The 22,964-nt window shown below is 40.0% G+C and overlaps 1 protein-coding gene across 2 annotated transcripts in view; it reads right to left on the reverse strand.

Annotated features, from left to right (window-relative positions):
- notch2 (notch receptor 2) overlaps positions 1–22,964 on the reverse strand; it is a 54,037-nt gene that overhangs the window by 21,882 nt on the left and 9,191 nt on the right. For both annotated transcript variants that reach the window (XM_084722968.1, XM_084722969.1), the window contains exons 2-3: positions 17,788–17,869; positions 679–953 (exon numbers count right to left, since the gene is read on the reverse strand). In XM_084722968.1, coding sequence (XP_084579094.1) covers positions 679–953; positions 17,788–17,869 — 357 coding nt within the window. The remainder of the gene's footprint in view (positions 1–678; positions 954–17,787; positions 17,870–22,964) is intronic.

Here is a 22,964-nt window from a genome sequence, read left to right on the forward strand (position 1 = left end):
TTTTAATTTTTAGATATAAAATATATGTTTTTATTCTGCCTAGATTTCGTATATATTTTATATTTCTATTGTGCATTATTTAAAATAATCAGAATCTGCATTTTATTTTATGCCTGCACTATAAGTGAAACACTCTCGTGATGTGTGTGTATGTACAGCATGCTATGAGTATACTGTGTTGAAATGGTGCAATTATGAATACATATAATTATGTAATATAAACAAATATGTAATACACTTTAGACATGTATTCAAAATATATGTCTAATTTTTCTAATATATTTTTTCTAATATATATTAGAATGGCTATGTCAAATTATTCAAAGGGACATACATGAGGTGTCTGCTCAGGAAAAATTTAGAACCTTAAAACACTTCTTATCACAGGTTGGATATTATCCAGTGATATATTCAGCACAAATTAGATTCACATACTGTTTGGCACTCACTAAAAACATGTAATCACAGTTATTTCATCATTTCATCATTTCCATTTCATCAGTAAGTGCAGAAATTCAAGAGAAAATTGCTTAAGTGTGGTTAGGGAACAATCAAGATAAGAGTTATGCTTGTCAAAATTCACTGTTACAAAGTGTATTTGCATTCATTTTCTTTGCCAGAACAACCATGAAATAAAAAAACAAAAACTCCTGCAAAGTAATCAAACAAGTATCTCACCTGTCCATCCTCTGGCACACTCGCATTTGTACTTTTCGAGGGACAGGAGGGTACAGACACCTCTGTTGGCACAGGGGTTGTTGGGGTAACATGTGGAGTTCTGGGGAGTTTGGCAGTGCTGCCCGGTGAAGCCGAGAGGGCAGGTGCAGGTGGCGCTGCCTGGTACAGGTACACCAGCTAACATAGACACAGAGCAGTTCCCTCCATTCATGCAGTAGCCAGGTTGACAGGGGTCTTTGTGGTGGCAGTATTCGCCCAAAAAGCCTGGTGCACACCTGGACACACAACAAAAACATAGAAATCAATGATGGAGAATGCAAAGGCACAAACAACGATTTAAAACTAATCACCCCTCAATACAAACAATACAGCTGAAAGATGAGTAAAGCAAAAAGACATATAGTGTGTGTACAGTGTGTCTGTGCTTGATAGAGGCAAACAAACAAAACAAAAGAGTCAGTTTCAGTCAGTGCATGTAACACACCACATCAGACAGCAGCACTGACGACAGAGAGTTAACTGTAGTACACACACACATCAAAGAAACAAATGTACCAGTTCAGGTAAACACTACTATCTAATATACAGTCTTGCACTGATATACGGTGATCTAAACAATGGTATGTGGGGAACCACAGCCCTAAGTAGGAGTATTAGCAAAATGTGTGGTTGTGCATGAAGAGAAACTAGTTATTACTCCAACCAGTAAACCAGCCAGAAGAAGTTGGGGCATTGTGTCTTGCTTAAGGACATTTTGACATGCTGTTAAGATGAGACCAGAATTTAACCATGAATACTTGCAGATACAAACTTCTCTAAAACCCTGAGCTGTTAACCCGTAAATAATGTGAGAGAAAAAGGGGGAAGCTGAGCTTGGTGAAGGGGTTAAACCAGGGTCAGTTATAGCAAAGAAGAAGCTAAAAAGTGGAAGGATGTGAGATGGAGTCATCTGGAAGTTGTTGACTGAAGAAGCCTGGCAGAAACTAAAAACAAGTGGAAAGCACTAGCGATTACTCTGGCAATGAAATAGATGAACAATACTCCTGCCGACAAAAAAGTAATGCCATAACCTATATAAATGTGTCAACAGTATAGGTAAGGAATATTTCTTGACAACTTTAAGTTGCTCACAAAAAAGTGTATGTTGTATGACTAGAGGATTTCTCTATCCTGTTTTGACCACATTTGATCTACAAACTGTGTCTGTGTCTGGTTCTGTGACCCTTTTTTTCCTCTGCTTATTCATCACCCCTTCCTTTCGGTATCTCTTCTTTCTTTTTCTTTTCAGTAAAATGATTCAGCCACATGTCGAGCACTGAGGAAAGAGAAAATTACAATATTACACAATATGTCCACTAGGGATCTCATAAGAGACAATGATCCCTTCGCTACTTTCTATTCCTCTGTTTTTCTGCAGTCCCTCCCACTTTCACTCACCACTTCTCTATGTGTGACGGTATTCGCTCAGAGGTGATGTTTTGTTACTGAGCAAAAATGGTATTAGTCAGGTAATTTCCTGTGTATGCCATTTTGATCAGCCATCTCTTGCGTTGAGTGTGTGTGTGGGCGTGTGACCAAGGCACATGGCAGTCACACTGTCTGGGGACTGTGGGTGACAGAGCGACCTGCTGCCTCTTACAAAGGCCTCTAAACCAGCCTCCCTAGAGGGGCTCAGGTAACATAGTAGGAGTGCAGACACACAGTAACTAACACATACATACCCAGACAAATTAACACCACCTTTCATAACCATTCCAAATGAAAAATTTGATGCTTAGTTCACAAATAAGCAGACTTCTAGCAAGTAAAAACATAAAAGAGAGGAATTAGAGATCAGTGTTATGAGCCATACAAAACTGAGATTAAACAGTGGAGATCAGAATGATTTGAAAGTCAGTCTCACACTAACATTTATTTATTATTGGCCACTCCACCCCAAAGCAGCTTTAAGATATTAGGTCATGAGCGCATGGGAAAGTAGGAGACTTGTGAATCATGCCAGGCAGAAGTCTCACAGATCAATCACATCTGTTAGACATCTGAGTGACTCAGTGTCTCTTCAAATATGACAAACAACATCTGTCAACAAATTCCCACTCTGACAAAGATATTTGGTTTACAAAATATTAAGTATATCAAATGCACTGACATGGACACAAATCAACAAAAACACTTACTTGAATCGACACCATAATATTGAGCAATAGCCTATGTTTTTATGCAGCCCAACTAGAGCTGTGCGATATGGTTAAAAAAGAAAAAAAAAATCATACTGTGACTATTTTGACAGTTATTACAATTGTGATATGATTCATGATTAGTGGGAATTACCATTTTTGCATCACAATTTTCATTTTCACTGAAAGAAAGTTAAAATCATGATAATGTGACATTTGTTGGGGCCTATACCAAACAAACACGTTTACTCACACCTGTAGAACAAGATTGTAGGCCAGGACATCCCTGCAGCACTACAGTATTTCATTATAATGCGGTTTTCTCACAGCATTTTTCATGGCACTTAGAGATTTTAAAGACTAAAAAATTAATTGTAAGCCTTCTTTAAACATTAAAGTACATATTTTTGACCTGACAAACATATTACTAGTTTTGGTCTCTTCGTGGGATTTTATGACAGTAAGAAAAAAAACAGAATATCAAATATCAAATACCTTTTAAATCTATAGTTCATCTCACTAAAATCTTCTCTAAAAATCTTCATACTGATAAACAGATAAAACAAATGGAAGATTCTTGACGTACGGCCTTCAAAGACGAGAGAGACCTCCTAATCTCATCTCAGTCACATCAGACATGGCCACTCTCCCTCTACCACATCTCTGTCTCTATATCAGCATGTCTGCAGTGCAACCCCCTACACACCCCCAAAACACATGGCCTATACACAAACACACACACACACACATAAATACACAAACACAAAGATGTGCCTCCCCTCTCCAAACACAAACACAGCTTGCTCGGCCATGATATGACAACAAGCCGGCCGTCCTGGGAATTAGGACTGCTCTTTTTTTCTCCTGGACGACCTCTCCGCCCCCTCTCAAGGAGTAATGACAAGGCCCTCTGCCCTGTGACATACATCACATTAGCAGGCTGTCACACAAAGAACACCGTGTCCAGGTTAATGCTAGGTTTATATTTCCCTGGGAACATTTCACACATTTTCACTGTTAAAACTATGAGGAATATGAGACGCATTTTCAACGACAAGTATAGCCAGTTCAGTGAGAGAGGGGAAATTTGAAACTTGTTGCTTTGTTGTAATGTTTGGTCTGATAACATTTTTTTTTTTGCTTGAAATGAATCATTTAAACTGATTTCGCATGAAATAAAACTTAGACTCAATTTGCAACAGTTATTACGGATATGTTTTCAATTAGTTTTTATGAATATCTCATTTTTATTTTTTGTTTTCAAATCAGTTTGCAGAGTGGGTTTGTTGCTTTCAGTTTAGTTTTAATTGTAAAAAATATATTTAGTTTTTTTTTATTAGCTTTTGTATTTTTTTAATACAGTATGAAGGGCATTTGTCAAGGGCAAGATTTAAGAAGTTCAGAATAGGTTTTACAACACAAACACAACACTGTGAAAGCAACTAAGTCACAGTCACAGTCTCACATTTGACTAAATTGACAAACACAAATATAGGATATTTTCTATGGCCTATATTTTTTATTTCATTACACAATATTGCTTCAGTTAGTTTTTCTTTTTTTTTTTTCAAAAGTCCAAGGTCAATTATTTTGGTTTTAGTTTAGTTTTTAGTTACTACAAGGAAGTTTTATATTCTGTTGATGTTGAGAGGCTACTGTGGACAGTATAAGCAGTACTTCCACCTATAATGTCAAAAAAAAAATTATCTAAAGAAAAAACGTCTCCCGCTTTGTTTTAACTGGCTAATGTACTACTCACTGTAAGTTTACCTGGGAAAATGCAAACACAAGCTCATTTCATCTGATTTCAAGGAGAATCCAACCAGGAGGCAGGCATAAAAACTAACTAGGCCTGTATAGAAATGGCCAATATTCTCAAGGATGGTCTTGTTTGCTTATGTATGTCATATAGAGGCATCAGTAATAAATTCAGACTGTTTCATAAAGTTAAAAGCTCATTGTATTAGCTTCAACTACAATAACCTCAATGTACAGGGAAAAACTGAAAAGGGTATTACAATATAGGCCTACTGTAGAGGACCATGACAACTCTACACCACTCTTCAACAATTATTTGCTAATTTGAGTTTTTGTGAAAATTCCAAAGTACTAGCGGGAAAGATGTACTGTAACCTTCATTAAATTAAATTGCTGCTATCTAACCAGTGTTGACAGAGGCACATGCCATGGCGTCAGGAAACGATACCACCCTGTCCATCAGGTTTCACTGGCACAGAGAGAGCTCATTATTAGCCTCTGGCTGTATCACTCAAGCCTGAGGCAAACAGACAAGGCTGTGCATGATTCACATTAATGTCAGGGAGTGGTGTCTCACTGAGGAAGAGATAACCTAACACACTCATCTGTTGCTGAATGCAACACAGGAAACAGTATGATTCTTCTGACAAATTTACATACACATAGAAGAACTGCACGCAGATGAATGCACACGGACACCTTCAGACACAGTCAGATTTACTTTCATGAACAACTCAGTCAAGAGGGTTTCTGCTGCCAAATTCATCTATGGGATTCTTTGTTTTGCTCCATGAGGACTTTTTTTCCCTCCTCCTTTCTCCATCCTTCTCTTACTCTGTGCAATTTCCTGCAGCCCTTCTTTCCCTCTCTTTCTCTCACTCCTCCACCTCTCATTTCTAACCCACTCTCGAGGTGTCAGGTTTCCACAGCTGGTTCACATTAGCGCCCCCATCTCACGCACACCCCTCCCTCTCCGTCTCTCTCTCTGCGCCCCTTCTCTCGTTCGTTTTCTCTCTCAACCTCCTCCTCCTCCTCCTCCTCTACCTCATGCTGACCTCTGCCTGTACTGGCTGGCCATAGTGGCTTCAATGAGCAGAGAGGGGTGGGTTGATTCTCACTCACTCATGTAATGTCTCTCACCTCCTTCATTCCTAAGTCCTATGTCCCGAACTCCCTTACTCTTCTATTCTCCTCCCATCCCTGATCCCTAATTCCTCTTTTCTTTTGTGCTAATTCTCTCCTCTTACCTCTCCACCTTCCTCTCCTCAGCTACAACCCCACCAGTCCTCCTCCTCCTCCAGTCACTATTCTAGTCTCAGCAACGCTTAATAACTCCATCATGCTCTCCCCCTGAGGCCATCACAGAGAAACGGGTGAGAGAAAAAGAGGGAGAGCATAAACCAGCTCACATTTCAATCCCAGGATCATTCACTGGCTTGGCTGGAGCATAGGTGGCCTATTCACTGTACTGTAGTCCTGTATGTGCATGCATGGACATCACAAGTCAAGTGCAAAAAACATTACTGGCTATGCTGTTTGTGTTAGCATGGCTGCAAATCAGGAACTAAAAACCCTAGGCTTATGATGTAGAAATTGTAGCTGCAAGATGCCTGACAGATTTTTTTAAGAAAAGTGAAGCCACACAAAACACACTAGATGATGCCATTCAGAAAATGACTGCAAATCTATTAGACCTAGAAGTCTGGAGAAATAGTAATCCAGATCTAACTAAGCCGTGTGGTAAATATATGCAAAATCACACAGGAGACACTATAACTGATGTGAACTGTGTTAGTCATTACATGAGACCAAACTCTTCATACGCGTGAATCAAAAACTTTTGTAGACATTTTAGCACCTGGATGATTGAGATGCACTTTCACAGCCATACAGATCCATACGTGACACAAACAGGGAATCCCTTTCTAGACCTTGAGAGTGAATGGTGGAGCCTGATTGAGGGACTTCCATGACTGCCTTGACTGTGCTAATATACAGCATCTCTCAATGAGAAGGTACACCACCAATGTATGATCTTATCTGTTCCACCTCAACTCAGAAAAGTCCGTACTGAATGCTTTGGCACTAGGGATGTAGCAATACCAAAACCTCAAGGTAAGATAATACCATGATAACAAGCCTACACCACAACATTTATTAGAATATTTAAAAACTGCAAAAAATTATGACTCAAAAAATGTCCCTTATTAAATAATCAATCTGATGTATACAGCATTTTTGTCCATATAAAATTAGTTTTTCCTTTTAACTTAAAGTGCTTCTGCTTTCCGTCCAACCAATCAGAGGCTATGTTCCTGACTAGTAGCATGTGGCAGTGTTGATCCATAGGATCATAAAGACTGACCCTTCAAAATAAGATTTGCAGTTAAGACCGTAATGAGTTCAGTCCCCTGGTAGGTATTAGATGAGCATGATAATGCAGTTATTGTCACACCCCTAGCTGACAAAAAAAAGGCACTGAAGTTGTAAGCATTGAAATGATCACAGCTGCCTTGGACAAACCAAGCTTCAAGTCAAATCCATCGAGGGACAAGTTTGAACTAAAGCAAAAATGTGTGTGAGAGAAAGGGATCAATAGTGATGTATTTATGGGCAGCTGACTAGTCCATCCTACATCCTTCCAATCTCACTTTGAATCTCCATTCCTGTCGCAAGTGATCATACGCTAAGGACTGACAGATACAAAACAATGTTTCTTAATGACACCACTGCCTCAACTCCGGCACTATACCAAGGAAGAGCACCAAAGGGATTACAGCAGTTTGGGGGTGCCCTTGATGACATGAGGCTATCTGTGTTTTCATAAGACGATAGTGAGTTCTACTTTCTCTTGTACTGCCACAGTGTAAATGTATGTGTATGTGGATAGATCTGGGCACCACGTAGACCCACACATCAGAGTGCCAAAGTGGAGAAGAAGCCTGCTTTACATTGGAAAATAGAAATGCACCTAAAGTTAGATATAGTGGTTCAATTATGGGTTCCTTTTCTGTTTTGTGGGGTAGAGGGTTGGAAACTATGAATGTATTGCTTAAATAATCATTTGAAACAATGTAGCTTTGGTGGGTTAACAGGGTTTTCTTAACCTCTCCCGCACTTCTCGGCATAGTCTTTTTTTCTCATTTCTTACAAAAGAGCAGAGGCAGCAAAAACAACATCACAGGGGAGGCAGAGAGAGGGAGGTGTGAGAGTGATGTCAAAGTTAGAAAGAAACACGTAAATGAGAGAAAAAAAAGAGGAAACACGAAGAGACAGCAATAACGTGGAAGCAAAAGCCAGAAACGTAATGAGAGAGTGAGACATACAGAGAGAAAAGGAAGCCAGGCAGTCAGACTGAAAACCATCAGTGTAGACTGAATAAAGGAGTGCAGAGCAGGGTGGAGTCCAAACTAGGACATGTGGTAAAATCTCAGACTGTGTTTAAAAACATGTTCAAAAAGACTCATCTTAGTGGCTGTGGTACACAGTGCAGGGCCCATTTTCTCTCTGAGCGCTCCATCTGCCTTACTTTCTGTGTTGTTCTGTCATTATCCAGTTTCTGTGGTTGATTGAACTGGAATCTCCAACAATAGGTCTGTTGCCACATAAATGTCCATACCTAGGTCTACTCTATGAATAGTCCACCACCAACTGATTTAGAAGTTTATAACAAAAATAATATAGTGCACACTCTCTAGGTCACTTAAGGTCACCTAACAGTTGAATTGTTAAAATTAATTGCTGCCACCCAAGCAGATTTGCCAATGGCTAACTGTTTTTTATTATGTCTTTAATTCAAGAGTCGCACTGGCACCCAGCTAAAAGGAAAATTGAAGAGGGTATTTTTATTTTTATGTTTCTTTGATGTGTTTCATTGATGTTTGTCTGTTGGTGATTGAATAATAACTACATCAAGTTGAGCCGAGTGAAGATGCATGAAACTCACACTGGTCAGACCCTCATAACACATGCCCAGACAAACTGTGACCTTAGGACAAAACTGAGGTAATTCTAGTCCCACACTGCTACTCTCCACACTACCATGAATTTGTGGCAGGGAGCCACTTGTCACCTTACTGTATGTGGCTTTATGGTCTGGTTGCTACATTCCCCACTGTTTTGTAAGGCTTCCTCTTTCTGAGAGTGGGTGTGAATCTCCACATCTCCGAGCAGCCTGTGTGGATCTGCATGTTTGTTTGTTTTACACTTTGTTTGTTCATTCGATTGCTTTTGTCACTTTTATCATGATGATCCCAGTGACCTCTGATAGCAGACCATGTTGACCACACCCTATCCAGTGAGATGACACTAGTCTTGGGAGAAAATTAACTGATTAACAATTTTAGTATTTGATTAATCTTTATTAAGTTATTTAGGAAAAATGCAAGACATTTGCTGGTTACAACTTCTCCAATGAAAAGATTTGCTCATTTTGGCTTTGTTTTTTTCTTAAATTGTATATTGAATATCTTTGGAGTTCAGGCTGTTGGTCAAAAATCAGAGGTGGGAGTAAATTACACTAGCCACAAGCAAGTCTTGTCTTAACCAAGTCCCAAGTTGCTGTGGTGAGAATCAAGCAAGTCCCTGCTATTAGTCTAGTAAGTCACAAGCCACACAAAGTTCTGATGACTTCCCCAATTTTACACATTTAAATCAGTTAAAAGATAGTTGTCATGGAAAAATAAGTTAAATTTTCAGCAGTAATTTGACATTTTGTGGAGTTCAATAACAGGCCTCTGAAATGAACAACAATGCAGAGTAGGGCTCTGAAATTATAATATAGCTCTATAGCTCTAAATGGCTCTAAAATAAAATCAGAAGCCAAGTCTAACATAGCTTAAACTTAACATTAGCTTTCCACCCAATAAGCTAAAAAGAGATATTCACGTACCTGTTTCTTCTTACTGCTGTAATCGAGAACATAGTCTAATCCTTGAATTAAAGTATTATTTTTGGACAGTCCCCTGCCTTGATGCCTGCTTTGTGCATTGGTCTCTGCTGGTCTGCTACATTGCAATCATCATTTTCACAGAAAAAGATACTGAAATATTGATGATATAACATTTGTTGGGATCTGTTCCAAACAAGCATTTTTTCTTACATCTGGAGGACAGGTTCTGTAGACCAGGGCATTTCCGTAGCACTACAGTGGCTCATTATAATGCTATTCTGCCGCACAGTTTTCCTTTATCCTAAAAATGGACCTCTACAATTTGGAAATTAAACTTGGCCATATTGCAGTTTCAATAATATTTTGACTAATTGTGCAGCCCTAGACCTCAGTTGCAGTCTGCTTGTCTCATCACTTGAGTCCTTAGACAAACAAGAGACACACAGACCTAGATATCTACCAACTAAATCTAACATTTTTCACTGAACTTCAGACCTCTCTGTGCCACTATGGGAACTGGCCCGGGGCTCAAGGTGCCCCTGACTCTCCATAGACACAAACGCGCGCACGCACACACACACACACACACACACACACAAGCACATACACAAAGATACTCTTATCATTGTGGTTCCAGTCTCAACCACATCTACAGTGCTGTTAGCTGGGCTGTGGGAAGGAGATAAGTCTTTGGAGAGTGTGAGCGGGAAATCACTGCCATTGTTTGTTGACTTTAGTTTGGATCATATGCCTAACCCTGTAAACATCAATGTGAGTATGTGTGTACGTGTGTGTGTGTGTGTGTGAGAGAGAGAGTGGGTGTCTGCTGTGGAAGAGTGACTAGCCCTAACAATTTTAATCAACTTTTTCCTTTGTCTGTTTCCCCCTCTCACTGTCTACTCTGATACCCTCATTTTGAACTAAAGGAATGAGTCTTGAGGAAATGTGGATGTGAAATCACACCAGAGCTTCCTGTGAGGTAGTTGAAACTGACAGACAACAGCCAGAGAAAAACACCCCCACCAAGCCCTACAAATACTTAGATATGAAGGGGATATGGAGCCAGTATGACTAATGACTAATAAAGCCAAAACATGAAGTTCTTAACAATAATGAGTTTGTGGAAGAAGGATTAAAAGGCCCTGGTGAATTGTGTCCGGAGGCATCTAAAACCCTGAAGCAGAGGGAGGGACCTAGGCACAGATGGATGAGCGACAATTTGATGAAGGAGGCATAGCAAGAGGGAAATTACACTCCTCTCTCTGCTCCGCTTCTCCCTCATCTCCCTCCCCCTCCTTGGCTGCTCTCTCATCATTAGTAAGGAGTTGTGCTCCGAGGTATTCCTCCTCAAATTACCTGAAAAGAGACATCCTCTTTACTCTTGGCCCTTTCTCTTCCTCTGTCTGCCCCGCAGGCAAATTCTACCTGTCAGATCAAACAGGCAGCAGGTCTGCACAACACGGTAACTCTCTCCCCTCACTCTTAAAAAAACTTTAGAATGAATATAAAAGGCATGACAGTGACTGCAAGAGAAAAAAAAGAGTGAGAAAAAAAGAGGCTTTGTTGGGGAGGGAGAGTTAATCAGTTTGCACCATGGTCCGACAGCAGACAAAGAGATCTTGTTCTGGAGGAAGTTTGGGTTTGGACAACATAATGTGTGCAGCCTCTCTCTTGCTTGGACTGCTCAGGTATTAACTCAGTGAGTCAGACTCCATGTTAGTGTCAAGAATCCACCGTGGCACACAAACCAGACCATTGTTCCTGTGCTCTTATCCAGTATGCCATCACAAAGTATTTATGAATCCCTTCAGCAATAATGTTAGTTACAAACACCTACCAAACAAACTTGTGCAATACAAGCCATGATATGATATACTTAATTGTCCCTATAGGGAAATTTTTCTTGGACTCATTTGCTTCACACATATAGTTGACTTCATAGGAATAGTAAGAAAAACCAAACAAAACAAACATATAGACAAAGCAGCACATGTGTGACATGCACAAATCCCCACAGACACACTTGAAACACACCTTTTTTCACACCTAAGGCTGATGGCTTGCAGTGTCACCGGTTAGACAGCTTCTCTGCACCCTGCCCTGCTAGTCAGCAAGTCGGCCTCTCCCATGCACTTCAGTTCTCTCTCACAACATTCTTCACGTCCTGTGCTTCCTATGCAAGTACAAGTTTCCGAAGCATTTTCAAACATTTTTTCTGCAAATGTCAAATGTCTAGTCCAAGCTACTTAAGACATATACAAGCACACACCTATCGAGTCTACCTTTTCTCTTTCCCCTTGTCATTTCCTGTCTCTATTATACAAGAAAAAAAAGCAGCAAAGTGAAAAAAGACGTCAAACACAATCGTACATATGACTAGAGCAGTTCAATGTTTTCCAGAGTTTCCAGGATGTACAGGAACTCTACAGAAGAGACAAGCTGACAAACGACAACGTGCACAGAAGCTCATTCTGTTGCTAATCAAAACTGGGCCTCGTCTCCACTGTAGATCTGTTTCATTGTGGATATCAAACAGTAACAGTAGCCTACTGTCCTCATTTGGAAAAAATGTCTGAGCATTACCTTCCTGTTTTTTCATTAACTGAGAAAGGTTAATAACATGATGACACTTGCTCTTGCTTTCCACTCTCAGCAGTGACAACAGGCTGGCTAACTGTAAACTAGGAATATCTTCAAATGTCTTGACAAATAGATCAAACAGTTGTTCATAGTGGTAGTCCTTACTGATATAAGCCAGTCATATCAATTCTGTTTAATTTAGAGCGGCACCTAATGACAAGTTACCTCAAATACATATCAAAAACTTGTCTCCTTAATACTTTACGCAATTATAATCATGAAAAATAGACACATAAAGCAATTTATAATAATAATAGTGGCATATTTTACAGTCTAATTTCCACCCTGGTTAATAGACTCCATGTCAGAAAATACTGGATCACAAATCAAAAGTAGCTATGATGAATATTCATTTAATAACTAATGACTGTGAACCCTTCACTGAACTGAAAAATCAGTATTTTGACTTATTTTACCACTGGAGTCACATGCAGGCAGGACAATCACTGGCAGTATATTTTTGTATCACTGTGGGTCAAAAAAATACTTTTTGTTGTTTTCCTGGCAACAGAAATTATTAACAGACAGTCTATAATGTTATTTTTAGCCATTTCCCACTCATATGTGGTTGATTAAGTGAACAGAAAGTACAAAACAGCAGAATAACACCATCAGATGACACTGGTGTAAAGTTAACAGCAGTGGTTCAGACATCACCTTTAACATGGGGGTGATGTAGAAACTTCTAGAAAATCTATCTTAAGTGACTCCTGCTAAAAGAAACATGTTCCATGTGTTGATAATCCTTAGAAATCATGCTTGGGTGCTGACAAAGTAAACAGGACGATGCTGCTGCTGCTGCAGCTGCAGGAGGACAGAGTGGTCAGTGTCTCACTTCCAGCACTCGTGTGGAGCAGTTATCCCGCTGTGATAAGTCATGTCCAGTTTGTGGAGCTCAAGAGAGCCAATCTGTTGCATCTGTGTCTAAAATACTCCCACACTTTAGATGACTGCAGCAAGGCTTGCTCTGTGCAGCTTGTTCTCTGGGTGAATCCATGCTCTGACCGGGCGCAGCAGTTCATGTTGACGCATGATATGCAAATCGACATATTTTTACAATGACATCGACGAATCACCCCAGCCCTAGTTTAATTATACAGTTACTCCCAGTCTGACCCCAGACCTGATCCATGTGACATAATTAGGCTGGTCCGAGCCAAACTGCCAAAGTGAGTGTTTACTTACAACCGGCTGCCTTTAATACACTCACACACATAATTTGATTTTTACACAATGAGCCTTTTGACCAGCAGCACAGTGCAGACAGGGCTAGACAGGCCAGACAGAGGCAAGTGCGTCTTTTTGTGTGCACAGATGTGTGTATGAGAATGTGCGTGTGTAGTTGTTCATGTTTGCTTGTGGACAGCAGAAAAAAACTGACTAGTTAATCAGTCTAACAGTAGGCCTGCGCTCTGTCAGCTGACTCTTCTCAACTGAGACACTACTCTCTGTGTGTCTTCAGGGCAAGAGGCCTTTCTTTTATCATCAACATCATCACTTAATTCTGAGAAAAAAATACTTAATGGTCATGAATGGAGACAGCTTGGCTGAGCAAGAGCGAAACTAAATCCGAGTGATATTTAATAGTCCCAGAATTCTCAAAAATGAGTAGTTCCCTCAAACACAAAAAATAAACACAAAATTATTATGTGTCATTATATTATTTACAATTCCAATTAAATGGTGGGAAATAAAAATCACATAAATAAAACCACAGAGAATGTGGTCGAGCCTAATCTGCTGAAAATGGTCTGGATGTTGTTTCAGAGACATATGCCAGTAAGTATTGGCATAAAGCCTTGTTCTACTGGGATTGTGTGGCTGTCTGCTCATATTAAAAACACAGCTCTGAAGTTGGGTGTGACTTTTTAATCTGGGCCTGCTGTTTGAAAATCATCTAACCAAAACCAATTGTGTTTTCTCCACCTGATTCAAAATTAAAAGACAGCTCATGAACTATCTTTGAAAAGGCCATCCATGCCTATGTTTCGTCAAGTATTTATTTATTTTTTTTTACTTTATGGCCTCAACTGCACAGCGATCACCAGCACCACACCAGTTCATAATGCAGCTGCCACACTTAAGTAACTACATGCATCTAGGGCTGGGTATCGAAACACTGTGCCAACAGAGCACTGATTCTTATACGTCTGGCAACTACCAGGCTGGCTCGCAACACTTATTTTGGTGCCACTTGAGCTGTCTGTTGGCGTAGTTGCCCTCTGTTGCTGACGTTACAGATAACAGATACATCACCACAGGTGCCATCGTGAGTTAACATTATGGTAGCACTCTCTCTACATGGCTCTGGCAACAGGTGATGTTAGCCTACCATTAGCTAGTAACTACATTAAACACAGCTAAAATGCCATCCTAAATGGCCTAAAGTGTGGCTGTATTTCACTGGAAAGGATCCCATCATCAGCCAGGATGGGCAATAAATCAAACAACTGGGCAAAAGGGAGCAAAGCGTCTGGTGACATGTGAGCAGAGAAATGCACCAGAGAAATGCTTGTGTAACCCCTTACCAAGTACTTTGGACATCCCTGGCCACAGAGATGGGAGTCATGGATATAAAACACTATGGCACTATGATGAGGACTCAGAATGTGAGCAATTAGTCAACTATTAAATGCCACCACCCTCACTAGTTGGCACCAGAATACTAGTCACTTAAACTATTTATCAATATTTTACTCATGTACAATGGCACTAAACTGTTGCCTTTAAGGTGTTATGCAGATTCCCGCCACAAGTTGTGGGTGCGGCTCCGTCAGATGGCAGCCCCTCTCACCCAGTATAAATGTCCCGATGGCCAACCCAACCCCAGATGCTGTCATCAGCAAAGTCAGACAGATGACAGCTCGTAAAAAAACAGCGTGGTTTGACAATGTTTTGACAGAAAATTAAAATAAGGCTGAATGTAGGCTGTACCAGAATAAACCGATATATAACCACTCGACTGGAGCAATGTGTAACCACATTCAGCACAGACACGGACACTGACCTGCAAGTGCTGCTGCTAGTGCTGCTAACGTTACTGTGGGGCAGGCTGGCAGCTAACATCAGCTCCAGGTAAACAATACTGGTTACCCCAAGACACTATGATCCTTTATGGCTTGAAAAGGTCAAGCATTTAGTTGTTGTCATATTTTGTAGGTTAATGTACAAAATTTGTATAGCACGGTGAAAAATGACACATTTTGGCAATTTTAAACAGACAGCTTCAAATAGCTCTTAATACACAGTATTTTTTGGACAGTGTTTAACATTATCAATAAATAAATTGTGCTCAATTTTAACTGTTTACCAAGTGTGTTCTTACTCCTGGACTCTTTGTATTTATTTCTATTTATATATTTAAGTACACTTTACACTGTTAACAGTTTCTTTAACAAAAGTTCTTTAATGTGTTTGAAGGCTAAAATACACCACCGGCACAGCAGTGTGGTGCATCATGTGCCGTCATGTACACATATGGGCACCGCGGCATGTCACCCTCATCCAGGACACCCTCCATCTCTCCCCTCAAACAAGTGTGTGTTGTCAGACTGAGCTCCAGTCTGTGCAGGAGAATAGAGGAAAAAGTGGTCCACAGAAGTGTCTGTGTTCAGCTCTCAGTAATTTGTAGCTTCCAAATGAATATATGTGGTTTAAAGGCTAGTTTCTCTCCTGTCTTTCAGGTTCCTGCTTTATTTTACCTTTTCATCACATTTGCGTTCAGCTGATAGGATTCCTGTTGCGTTACTGCTGATGAAAACAACACTGAGTTTGCTACTTCATAATAAAAGCTTTTACATAACAAAGCAATGGGGGACTTTTATGTTGAAGAATTTATTGGAAGTGAAACATCCAGCGTCAGCTGCTTGACTAAAGACAAGCTCATATGAACTAACAGATACACACCTTGGCAACACTGAGATGTGAATACTTGCTGTGCCGAGTCAAAGCGAGTCAATGCAAAGAGCGCAAGTGTATGTAAAGAGGCTCTAGTCTCTCCATTGTTCCACACAGATGAGAAACAGAGGCTAGCAGAGGAAGATGAGCTCCCATGCAAACAGAGGGAGAGAAGAGCTACCAGGAAAGACAGGATGCAGGCAGCTGCAGGCAGAGACTGGAGTTGGAGCACAGGAGGAACAGTTGAAACTACAGTGAAAAGCAAGAAACAGTAAATAACATTTGTAGTTGGGCCAACATTGTATTGAAGCACTGAAGAACTGTTTCTCAGGGTGAAAGGGCGTTTTTTTTCCCCACACGCTGTGACACTGGAAAGAGAACACTGGCATGGCAATGTGCACCTGCCGCCGGCGGTATGGGGCTTGTGCATAGAAAACAATAATGGCGGCAGTTTTGACGCACAGTGTACAGTGGTGGTGTGTTTGACTGTCATTTTGTGCTTCTTTGTTCTAAGTATTGATTCAGGCACCACTGCCATTTTAAAAGTATTGCTTTATCACCAGAACTGGAAAAAAAAATTCTAAATACACAACTCTCAATGCAGCAAGATCACATCTCATCCATCCTCGCTTGACTTCATTGGTTGTCTGTGTGGTTAAGAAGTGGCTTTAAGATCCTCTGTCTATAGTGATACAACAGTTGATAAAAAAAATTTGGTCATTACACATTACACAGTGACAATGATAATGAGCCCCTTTGCATCTGCAGTAGAGTGTCTGTCTGACCTTCAATTAGACAGGGGGAATGTCAAACACTGACTAAGGAATGTTACTTTCTTCATCCCAATTTACAGAAGTAGCAGAGTGTTGAAATTCCAAAAGCTCTGGGAACAGACACACAGTGTGATTCACATCACATTTGGTGAAATATGATCAGGTTCATGAACCAGCTATGGTGTTTTTTCATTGGGAATTTGGCTCGGGAGTGGCAATGCAATTATAAAGATAGCTCAGTCTTAATTACAAACCAAGCTAAGCTGTCAGAAAGTGGAAGGCATAGATCAAACAGGCCACTGCTCTCCTTTACACCACAGCACTTTTTCTCAATGGTCTGATTGCACCACCGGCAACAGAAGAGGCTTGCTTGCAGGTTATTTCAAGTTTCCACAACAACATGGCCTGCACCCAAAAACAAAAGGCTGTACTAACATGTGTGGTAAGACCGATTAGCCTACTTGTCATTTGGATTCAAACAACCAAGTTCCAGATTGTTTTTTCCCATCAATTACACTGAATAGGTTACTTTTTCAAGTGATAAAAATGTCTCGTCATTGTCTTGACATCCCCCAGCAACAACAAATCACTGGTGAAATATGTTGGCAACACTTAGAACTATCAATTCTGTAGCAACAAGAGAGTAAGTAACAACCCCCCTCCCCAACGTCCTAAATAACATCTTGGAGGTGGAAATGTGTGTATTGGTATTGTTCCCAGTACTGGTGTACTTTGTCAGACAGAGCAGTCTTTTATTCCCTCTTCCGTGCCTGAGCAAAACCTCATGGTCCCGTGGACAGGCTGGGGGTTGATCTAAAAACCCTATTTCTGTACTGGATTTCACATCCAACAATCCCCATATGAGGTGTTTCTGTTGCTGTGTTCTCATTATTTTAAGTGGTATTGTGGTGACAGCATGAGTGAAAGTGAAAAACCCATGTGTTTGGTCACAGACCCAGCAAGTCAATCTTACCTGCAATATTCGGTGCCGTTGCTAAAGGTCAGACACGTAGCATTGTTAACACAAGGTGCCTTATCATCCATACACTGCAGAGCTGCAAGAGACAAGACAAGAATTAGAGACAATCAGAGAAGAATTTCATCTGCTGAATATTCAGTCAAAATATTGACAATATTATAAGTATCATCATTTACTTACATATGTAAATGCTATTGCTAATTAAGCAAAATAAAGTTTTCATTAACACAGATTCTAAAATGTTGGCTTCACATACTGTACCACCTAGGGATATGTACAGAGAATCTTCACACCTCACAACAGTAGGAAGTTGTAGTAGTTTCAGGAATGGTTTCTGTGAGGGTGACTGTTCCTGGTCAGTTATCCACTCTACAGTCATCCAACAGGTTTAATGGTACAGTTTGGGTGGATGTATGTCCAACATACATGTCTGTGCCAGAGTTAAAAAAGCCTCATCTCTGCATCACATGCCTGTAACCTCGATGTGTTAAGCCTCTGAAAGTCAGCACAGTAGCTATGCTGAGGAACCCAAGCTAAGAAAACAGTAGTGCAAACAACAATGGTCTGATAAAACACCCCCTGCTACACACACACACACACACACACACACACCAGGAATTAGTAAATCTGGCTACTCACTTGTGCGACCAGACAAGTGGTAAAACATATTAATAAACTATTACACTTTTTTGATTATGGATTAATCACCAAGTAATTCATGCAAAGTAGAAAACTGCTGCCAAAGGCTGCAGGTAGGTAGGGGTGATCCTGGCAACTAATTTCCCTGTCAATTTAACACAAATTTTAATTTAGACTAGTCAACTAGTCTAACAATAAGAAAACACTTGAAAAAAGTTAAAATTGAGCACAATTTATTAATTGATAATGTTAAACACTGTTTGAAAAAAAATGTGCATTAAGCCCATTTGAAGCAGTTAATCACAGCCTACAATCGCCAAATCATATTTTAAATGCTGGTTAAATATGTGCTGCTTTGGACCGTGTAACACAGACATTGTACATTAACATACAAAATATAACAACCCACTAAACGCTTAATCTTTTCAGAATGAAAAGGATCACAGTGATCATGTCCCCCTGTATCATGTACCAAAATATAAAAGTATTATTTTTATGCAAATCAATGAAACAACCTTTTGAAATTACCCAAGAGTTTCTTACAAGCTGGGTAAGTCTAGCCTTGCCTGCTGAATCTGAAAGTTGGCACTGCTCAAAACTTGTTCAGGGTTTCCCCCAGGAAATTGGTTAGCGGAGGTGGCAAAATCCCTCTCTTGCACACTCCCCACCCCTATGAGGGAAACCCTCCTCACAGTCTACAAGTCTCTCCTCCTTCATCTCATTCTTACAGAGATAATGAAGAAGGCTCACCACCTATCCAGCCTATGAAAAGCCAGCCTGAAATCAGCCAGTGGTCACAGGGTGGCCGGATGGGCAGGCAGACAGAAATGAGCCTTGACGAAGACAACAAAGCCCAACTATCTCCCCGCCAATGAAACACTCATAGCCAGACACATCAGCTATTGTGCGGCCTTCAAACTGCCAGAGAGACATAGCTCAAGTAGTCTTCACGCACACCATGCTGCCTCAGCATGCCAAACAGCAGTGTGGTGTTCTCTCCTCTGGTCTTTATTTATCAATGTGATATGGTAGCCAAATGAATGACTCCACTGTTTAGAGTGTGTGATTAATTAAATAAAACTGTTCATAAATCATTATGGTTGTATAAATGTATATTAATATTCTGTTACATTTATAGTCTCATGTGTTTAAGTGGTGATGTGATGTATTTCCCTCTCTGTACAACAGAGCTCTTTTTTACAAAACTGAGGGCAAGTCAGCTGATTTCAAAGAAACGCCAACATGCCTTTTGTGTTCATGTAACAGTCATTGCATTACAGGAAGTGCGCTCAGAAATGGTGTTAGTTCCTGCGCCTAGATTAATCACAGTGTCACTCAAGAAGAGGAGTCATTCTGAAGACACTTGTAACTATTATTAACCCTACTCAATATGATTTTGCAGTTTTAAAAGTTTGACACACAAAGTTCAGGGTCCAGTCTCTGGTCAGAGAGCAGGGGCAGACTAATGCTTCAGAGCCAGGCTGACAGACATAGTCCATTAGATATGGGGATACCATACATAAACCACTGTGAAATCCATAATCCCAACAAGCACGCACACGAGCATGCCTCCATGTGCACAACTGCACAGACACCCACTGAAATAAAGTATGTTGTTGAGTTGATATCAGACTACTGCTGCAGTACAAGAGACCACAGAAAATACTGTGCTATTTTGGGACTATTTCTGTACTGCACAGACATACAGTATGCACACTTGCTACAAGTCAACAGATGAAAATCATGCACATATAATAAAAGCACAGACAGCAGATAATCCACACATTTATGTGGTTAGACATGTGAGACAGTGGAACTTTCGCTTTTGGTTTTGATCACGTTTAAGTCTACATTCAATGCAAAATCATGTGTTGTCTGCTTTTGAATAAATAATAAAAAGGACTTTAAATGTGATTACTGTAGAATGTGGGTGACATATACCAGTCATCTAGCAGCAACAACTGCAAAATCAGCAAAAAAAAAAAAAAAAAAAAAGAGTAATGCTGAGAGGGAGGAGGAAGGGAGGGAAGAAAACCAATGCATGAGGCAGAGGGAGCAAAAGAATGGAAGTATGAGAGCAGACACAGAAAAAAAGCTGCTCTCATCCTCTGACTGGTTTGACGAGCTTCCCATGCATGCTGTCGCAATGCCAGATGCAATGATCTTACCAGATTTGGGACAGCCTGCCTCTTATTACGCCATTTTAACACACACAGACCAATTACCCCATGATATACAGGTCACCAATTCCCTGACTGAAAGTTTGGAAAATGTTTCAGTAATCTGTCTCTCAAGTAAAACAAACAAAATGTTCACACACTCAAATGACTGACTAGTGTATTGTGATCCAGACTCATATCACCAGCATTGTATCCTCTCTACCTGACTGTTCTCACACTTCACTATCAATGAACCATGGACAGGAAAATTTCCCAGGAATGAGAGCCTTGATAAGACCCAATCGACAAAGTCAACAGTGAAACTACAGGCAGATGTGTGAGCTGAGAAGAAACACAGTTACAAGCCTTAATTATCATTATCATTTGGGTTCTTCCTGACCAAAAGTCCACATTTCTTTTCTCACTCTCCACCACTTGTGTGTGTTTGCATACAGGTTATGAGGTTATGGGGTTCCATAAGGATTCTATTATGTGGATAGTGAAAAAAGAGAATCTATATATACACAGGTGTCAAAGTAATTTACTCAAACTTTAACTTTCCTCAATGGCCTCAACATGATATTAATAAATTAATAACTTCTCAACTCTAACTCAAACATGGTAACAAATTGCTTCCAAGACAAAAGAACAAAAGCGACATAAACATGTATACAATGTAAACTACAATGTTAAAAAGAATGGGAAGAACCTTCTGAACTGCTGTGAGCTTCGGTATGTAGATGTGGCAAAGGCAAACTATTCACAATGTTGCTGCATGGAAAATCATCGAATCGTTATGTTTTCATGCACCTGTTTTTTATGTAGATGTTTTAAAAAGCTGAACAAAAGCAAAATATTGCAAACAAAGTTGGTATATCAAAAAGAGCAGATATAATAAAGGCTAACGGGTCAAGATCTTTCAACAAGACCTTAATGTCACCGTACCTGTTTGGCGTATTCTGCTGTAGAAAAAGCATTAAAGTCCAACTAAAATAACATTTGACAAAAGTAATGTCAATGTGTTTGTTAAACGTACTGTATGTAGTATACCGAGCGTGTTGTAAGTGGTATTAAAGAATAATAGTGTTCCATTTGATCTGGGATGCTGGCTTGGATGAACGGCTACTTAAGTGGGATTTCCAACTCGTATAGTTGGAGGAATCTCACCAACCCCAACCTCAAAATCCAAGATGGTTTCTCTGCATGTCAACAGTCATGGAAATGTTTATTAGCGCTTTTGTCTTTGGTGTTTCATTAAATCAGTCATACACACAGTACTGTTTAAGCTCTATCTGTGGACATGTTGCTATGATCTGTGATGCATAAAATACCACATTGTTATCAAGCACATTTTTGGCCCCCAACTTGTACTGGAATGCAGTCAACTTAGGTGTAACGTCATTCCCAGCTTCGACTTCCAACCTCCAAGGTAAATAGAAAGCACCATAAAGAAATACCTAACTGGACCCAAGTGATATTTGCAGGTACTCTTACATGCTGTTTAATGTGCTGCAGCCAAGCAGCTACTTAGCTATCTAACCTCTAAAGTGACATTAGCTGTGCACTTTTACCTGGCGAATTTTTAGTTGTTTCATTCAACAGGCTTAGGTACACAACAAGGCATATGTGTTCATGTTTGTATGTTAGATAAGAAGGAGAATTAGAAAAATTATTTTACTGTTTTATGCATGATTTGACGGGTTGTATCAAAATAAGGACTTCATAAGGATAAGGATACCAAATGGCATACTGTTAAATTAATTTAAAAGTGTGGGACGCCATGAAACCAAAATATATGAAATATAGGACAATTTCAGTTGGACTTCATGCCTCCACTCCACAGAAGGCCTCAAAATATGGATTAAAATATCAAGGATGTCTGTGTACCTAACCACAGAGTCACTGATTTGATTTCCAGTCAGGGATCCTTGTTGCATTTCAGCCCATTCTCTATCATCACACAGACTGACAATATCACCACAGAAGAACATCTATCAGAGGAGATTTCTAAATTCAAAAATGAGAGAAAACACCTTAGTGTCTGCTTACGTGTCAAGCAGAAATGAAGTGTTGCGCAAGCAAGCCTGTCATCATTTGTGACACAGCTGGCTTGCATCATCATCATCAGATTATCTGAGGATGACACCAATTAGTCTTAGTTTTAAAGCGTACTGCCTCATCTTAATGCTCTGAATGTAACCAGAGAGTGTCTTACAGCGTGGAAACCTGGAAGCCCCCACAGTTTGTGTCTGTGTTTCATTTTATATTAAACAGATGAAAATGAGATGATAAAAATAATGATACTATTTTAAAGTCCAATTTTCGGTTCAAACCATCTATGGTTTAGATATTTTTAGCGATGTTAGCAGCATG

This window comes from Lutjanus erythropterus, chromosome 7, assembly GCF_056507025.1.
Source record: "Lutjanus erythropterus isolate fLutEry1 chromosome 7, fLutEry1.hap2, whole genome shotgun sequence".
Lineage (NCBI taxonomy): Eukaryota > Metazoa > Chordata > Actinopteri > Lutjaniformes > Lutjanidae > Lutjanus > Lutjanus erythropterus.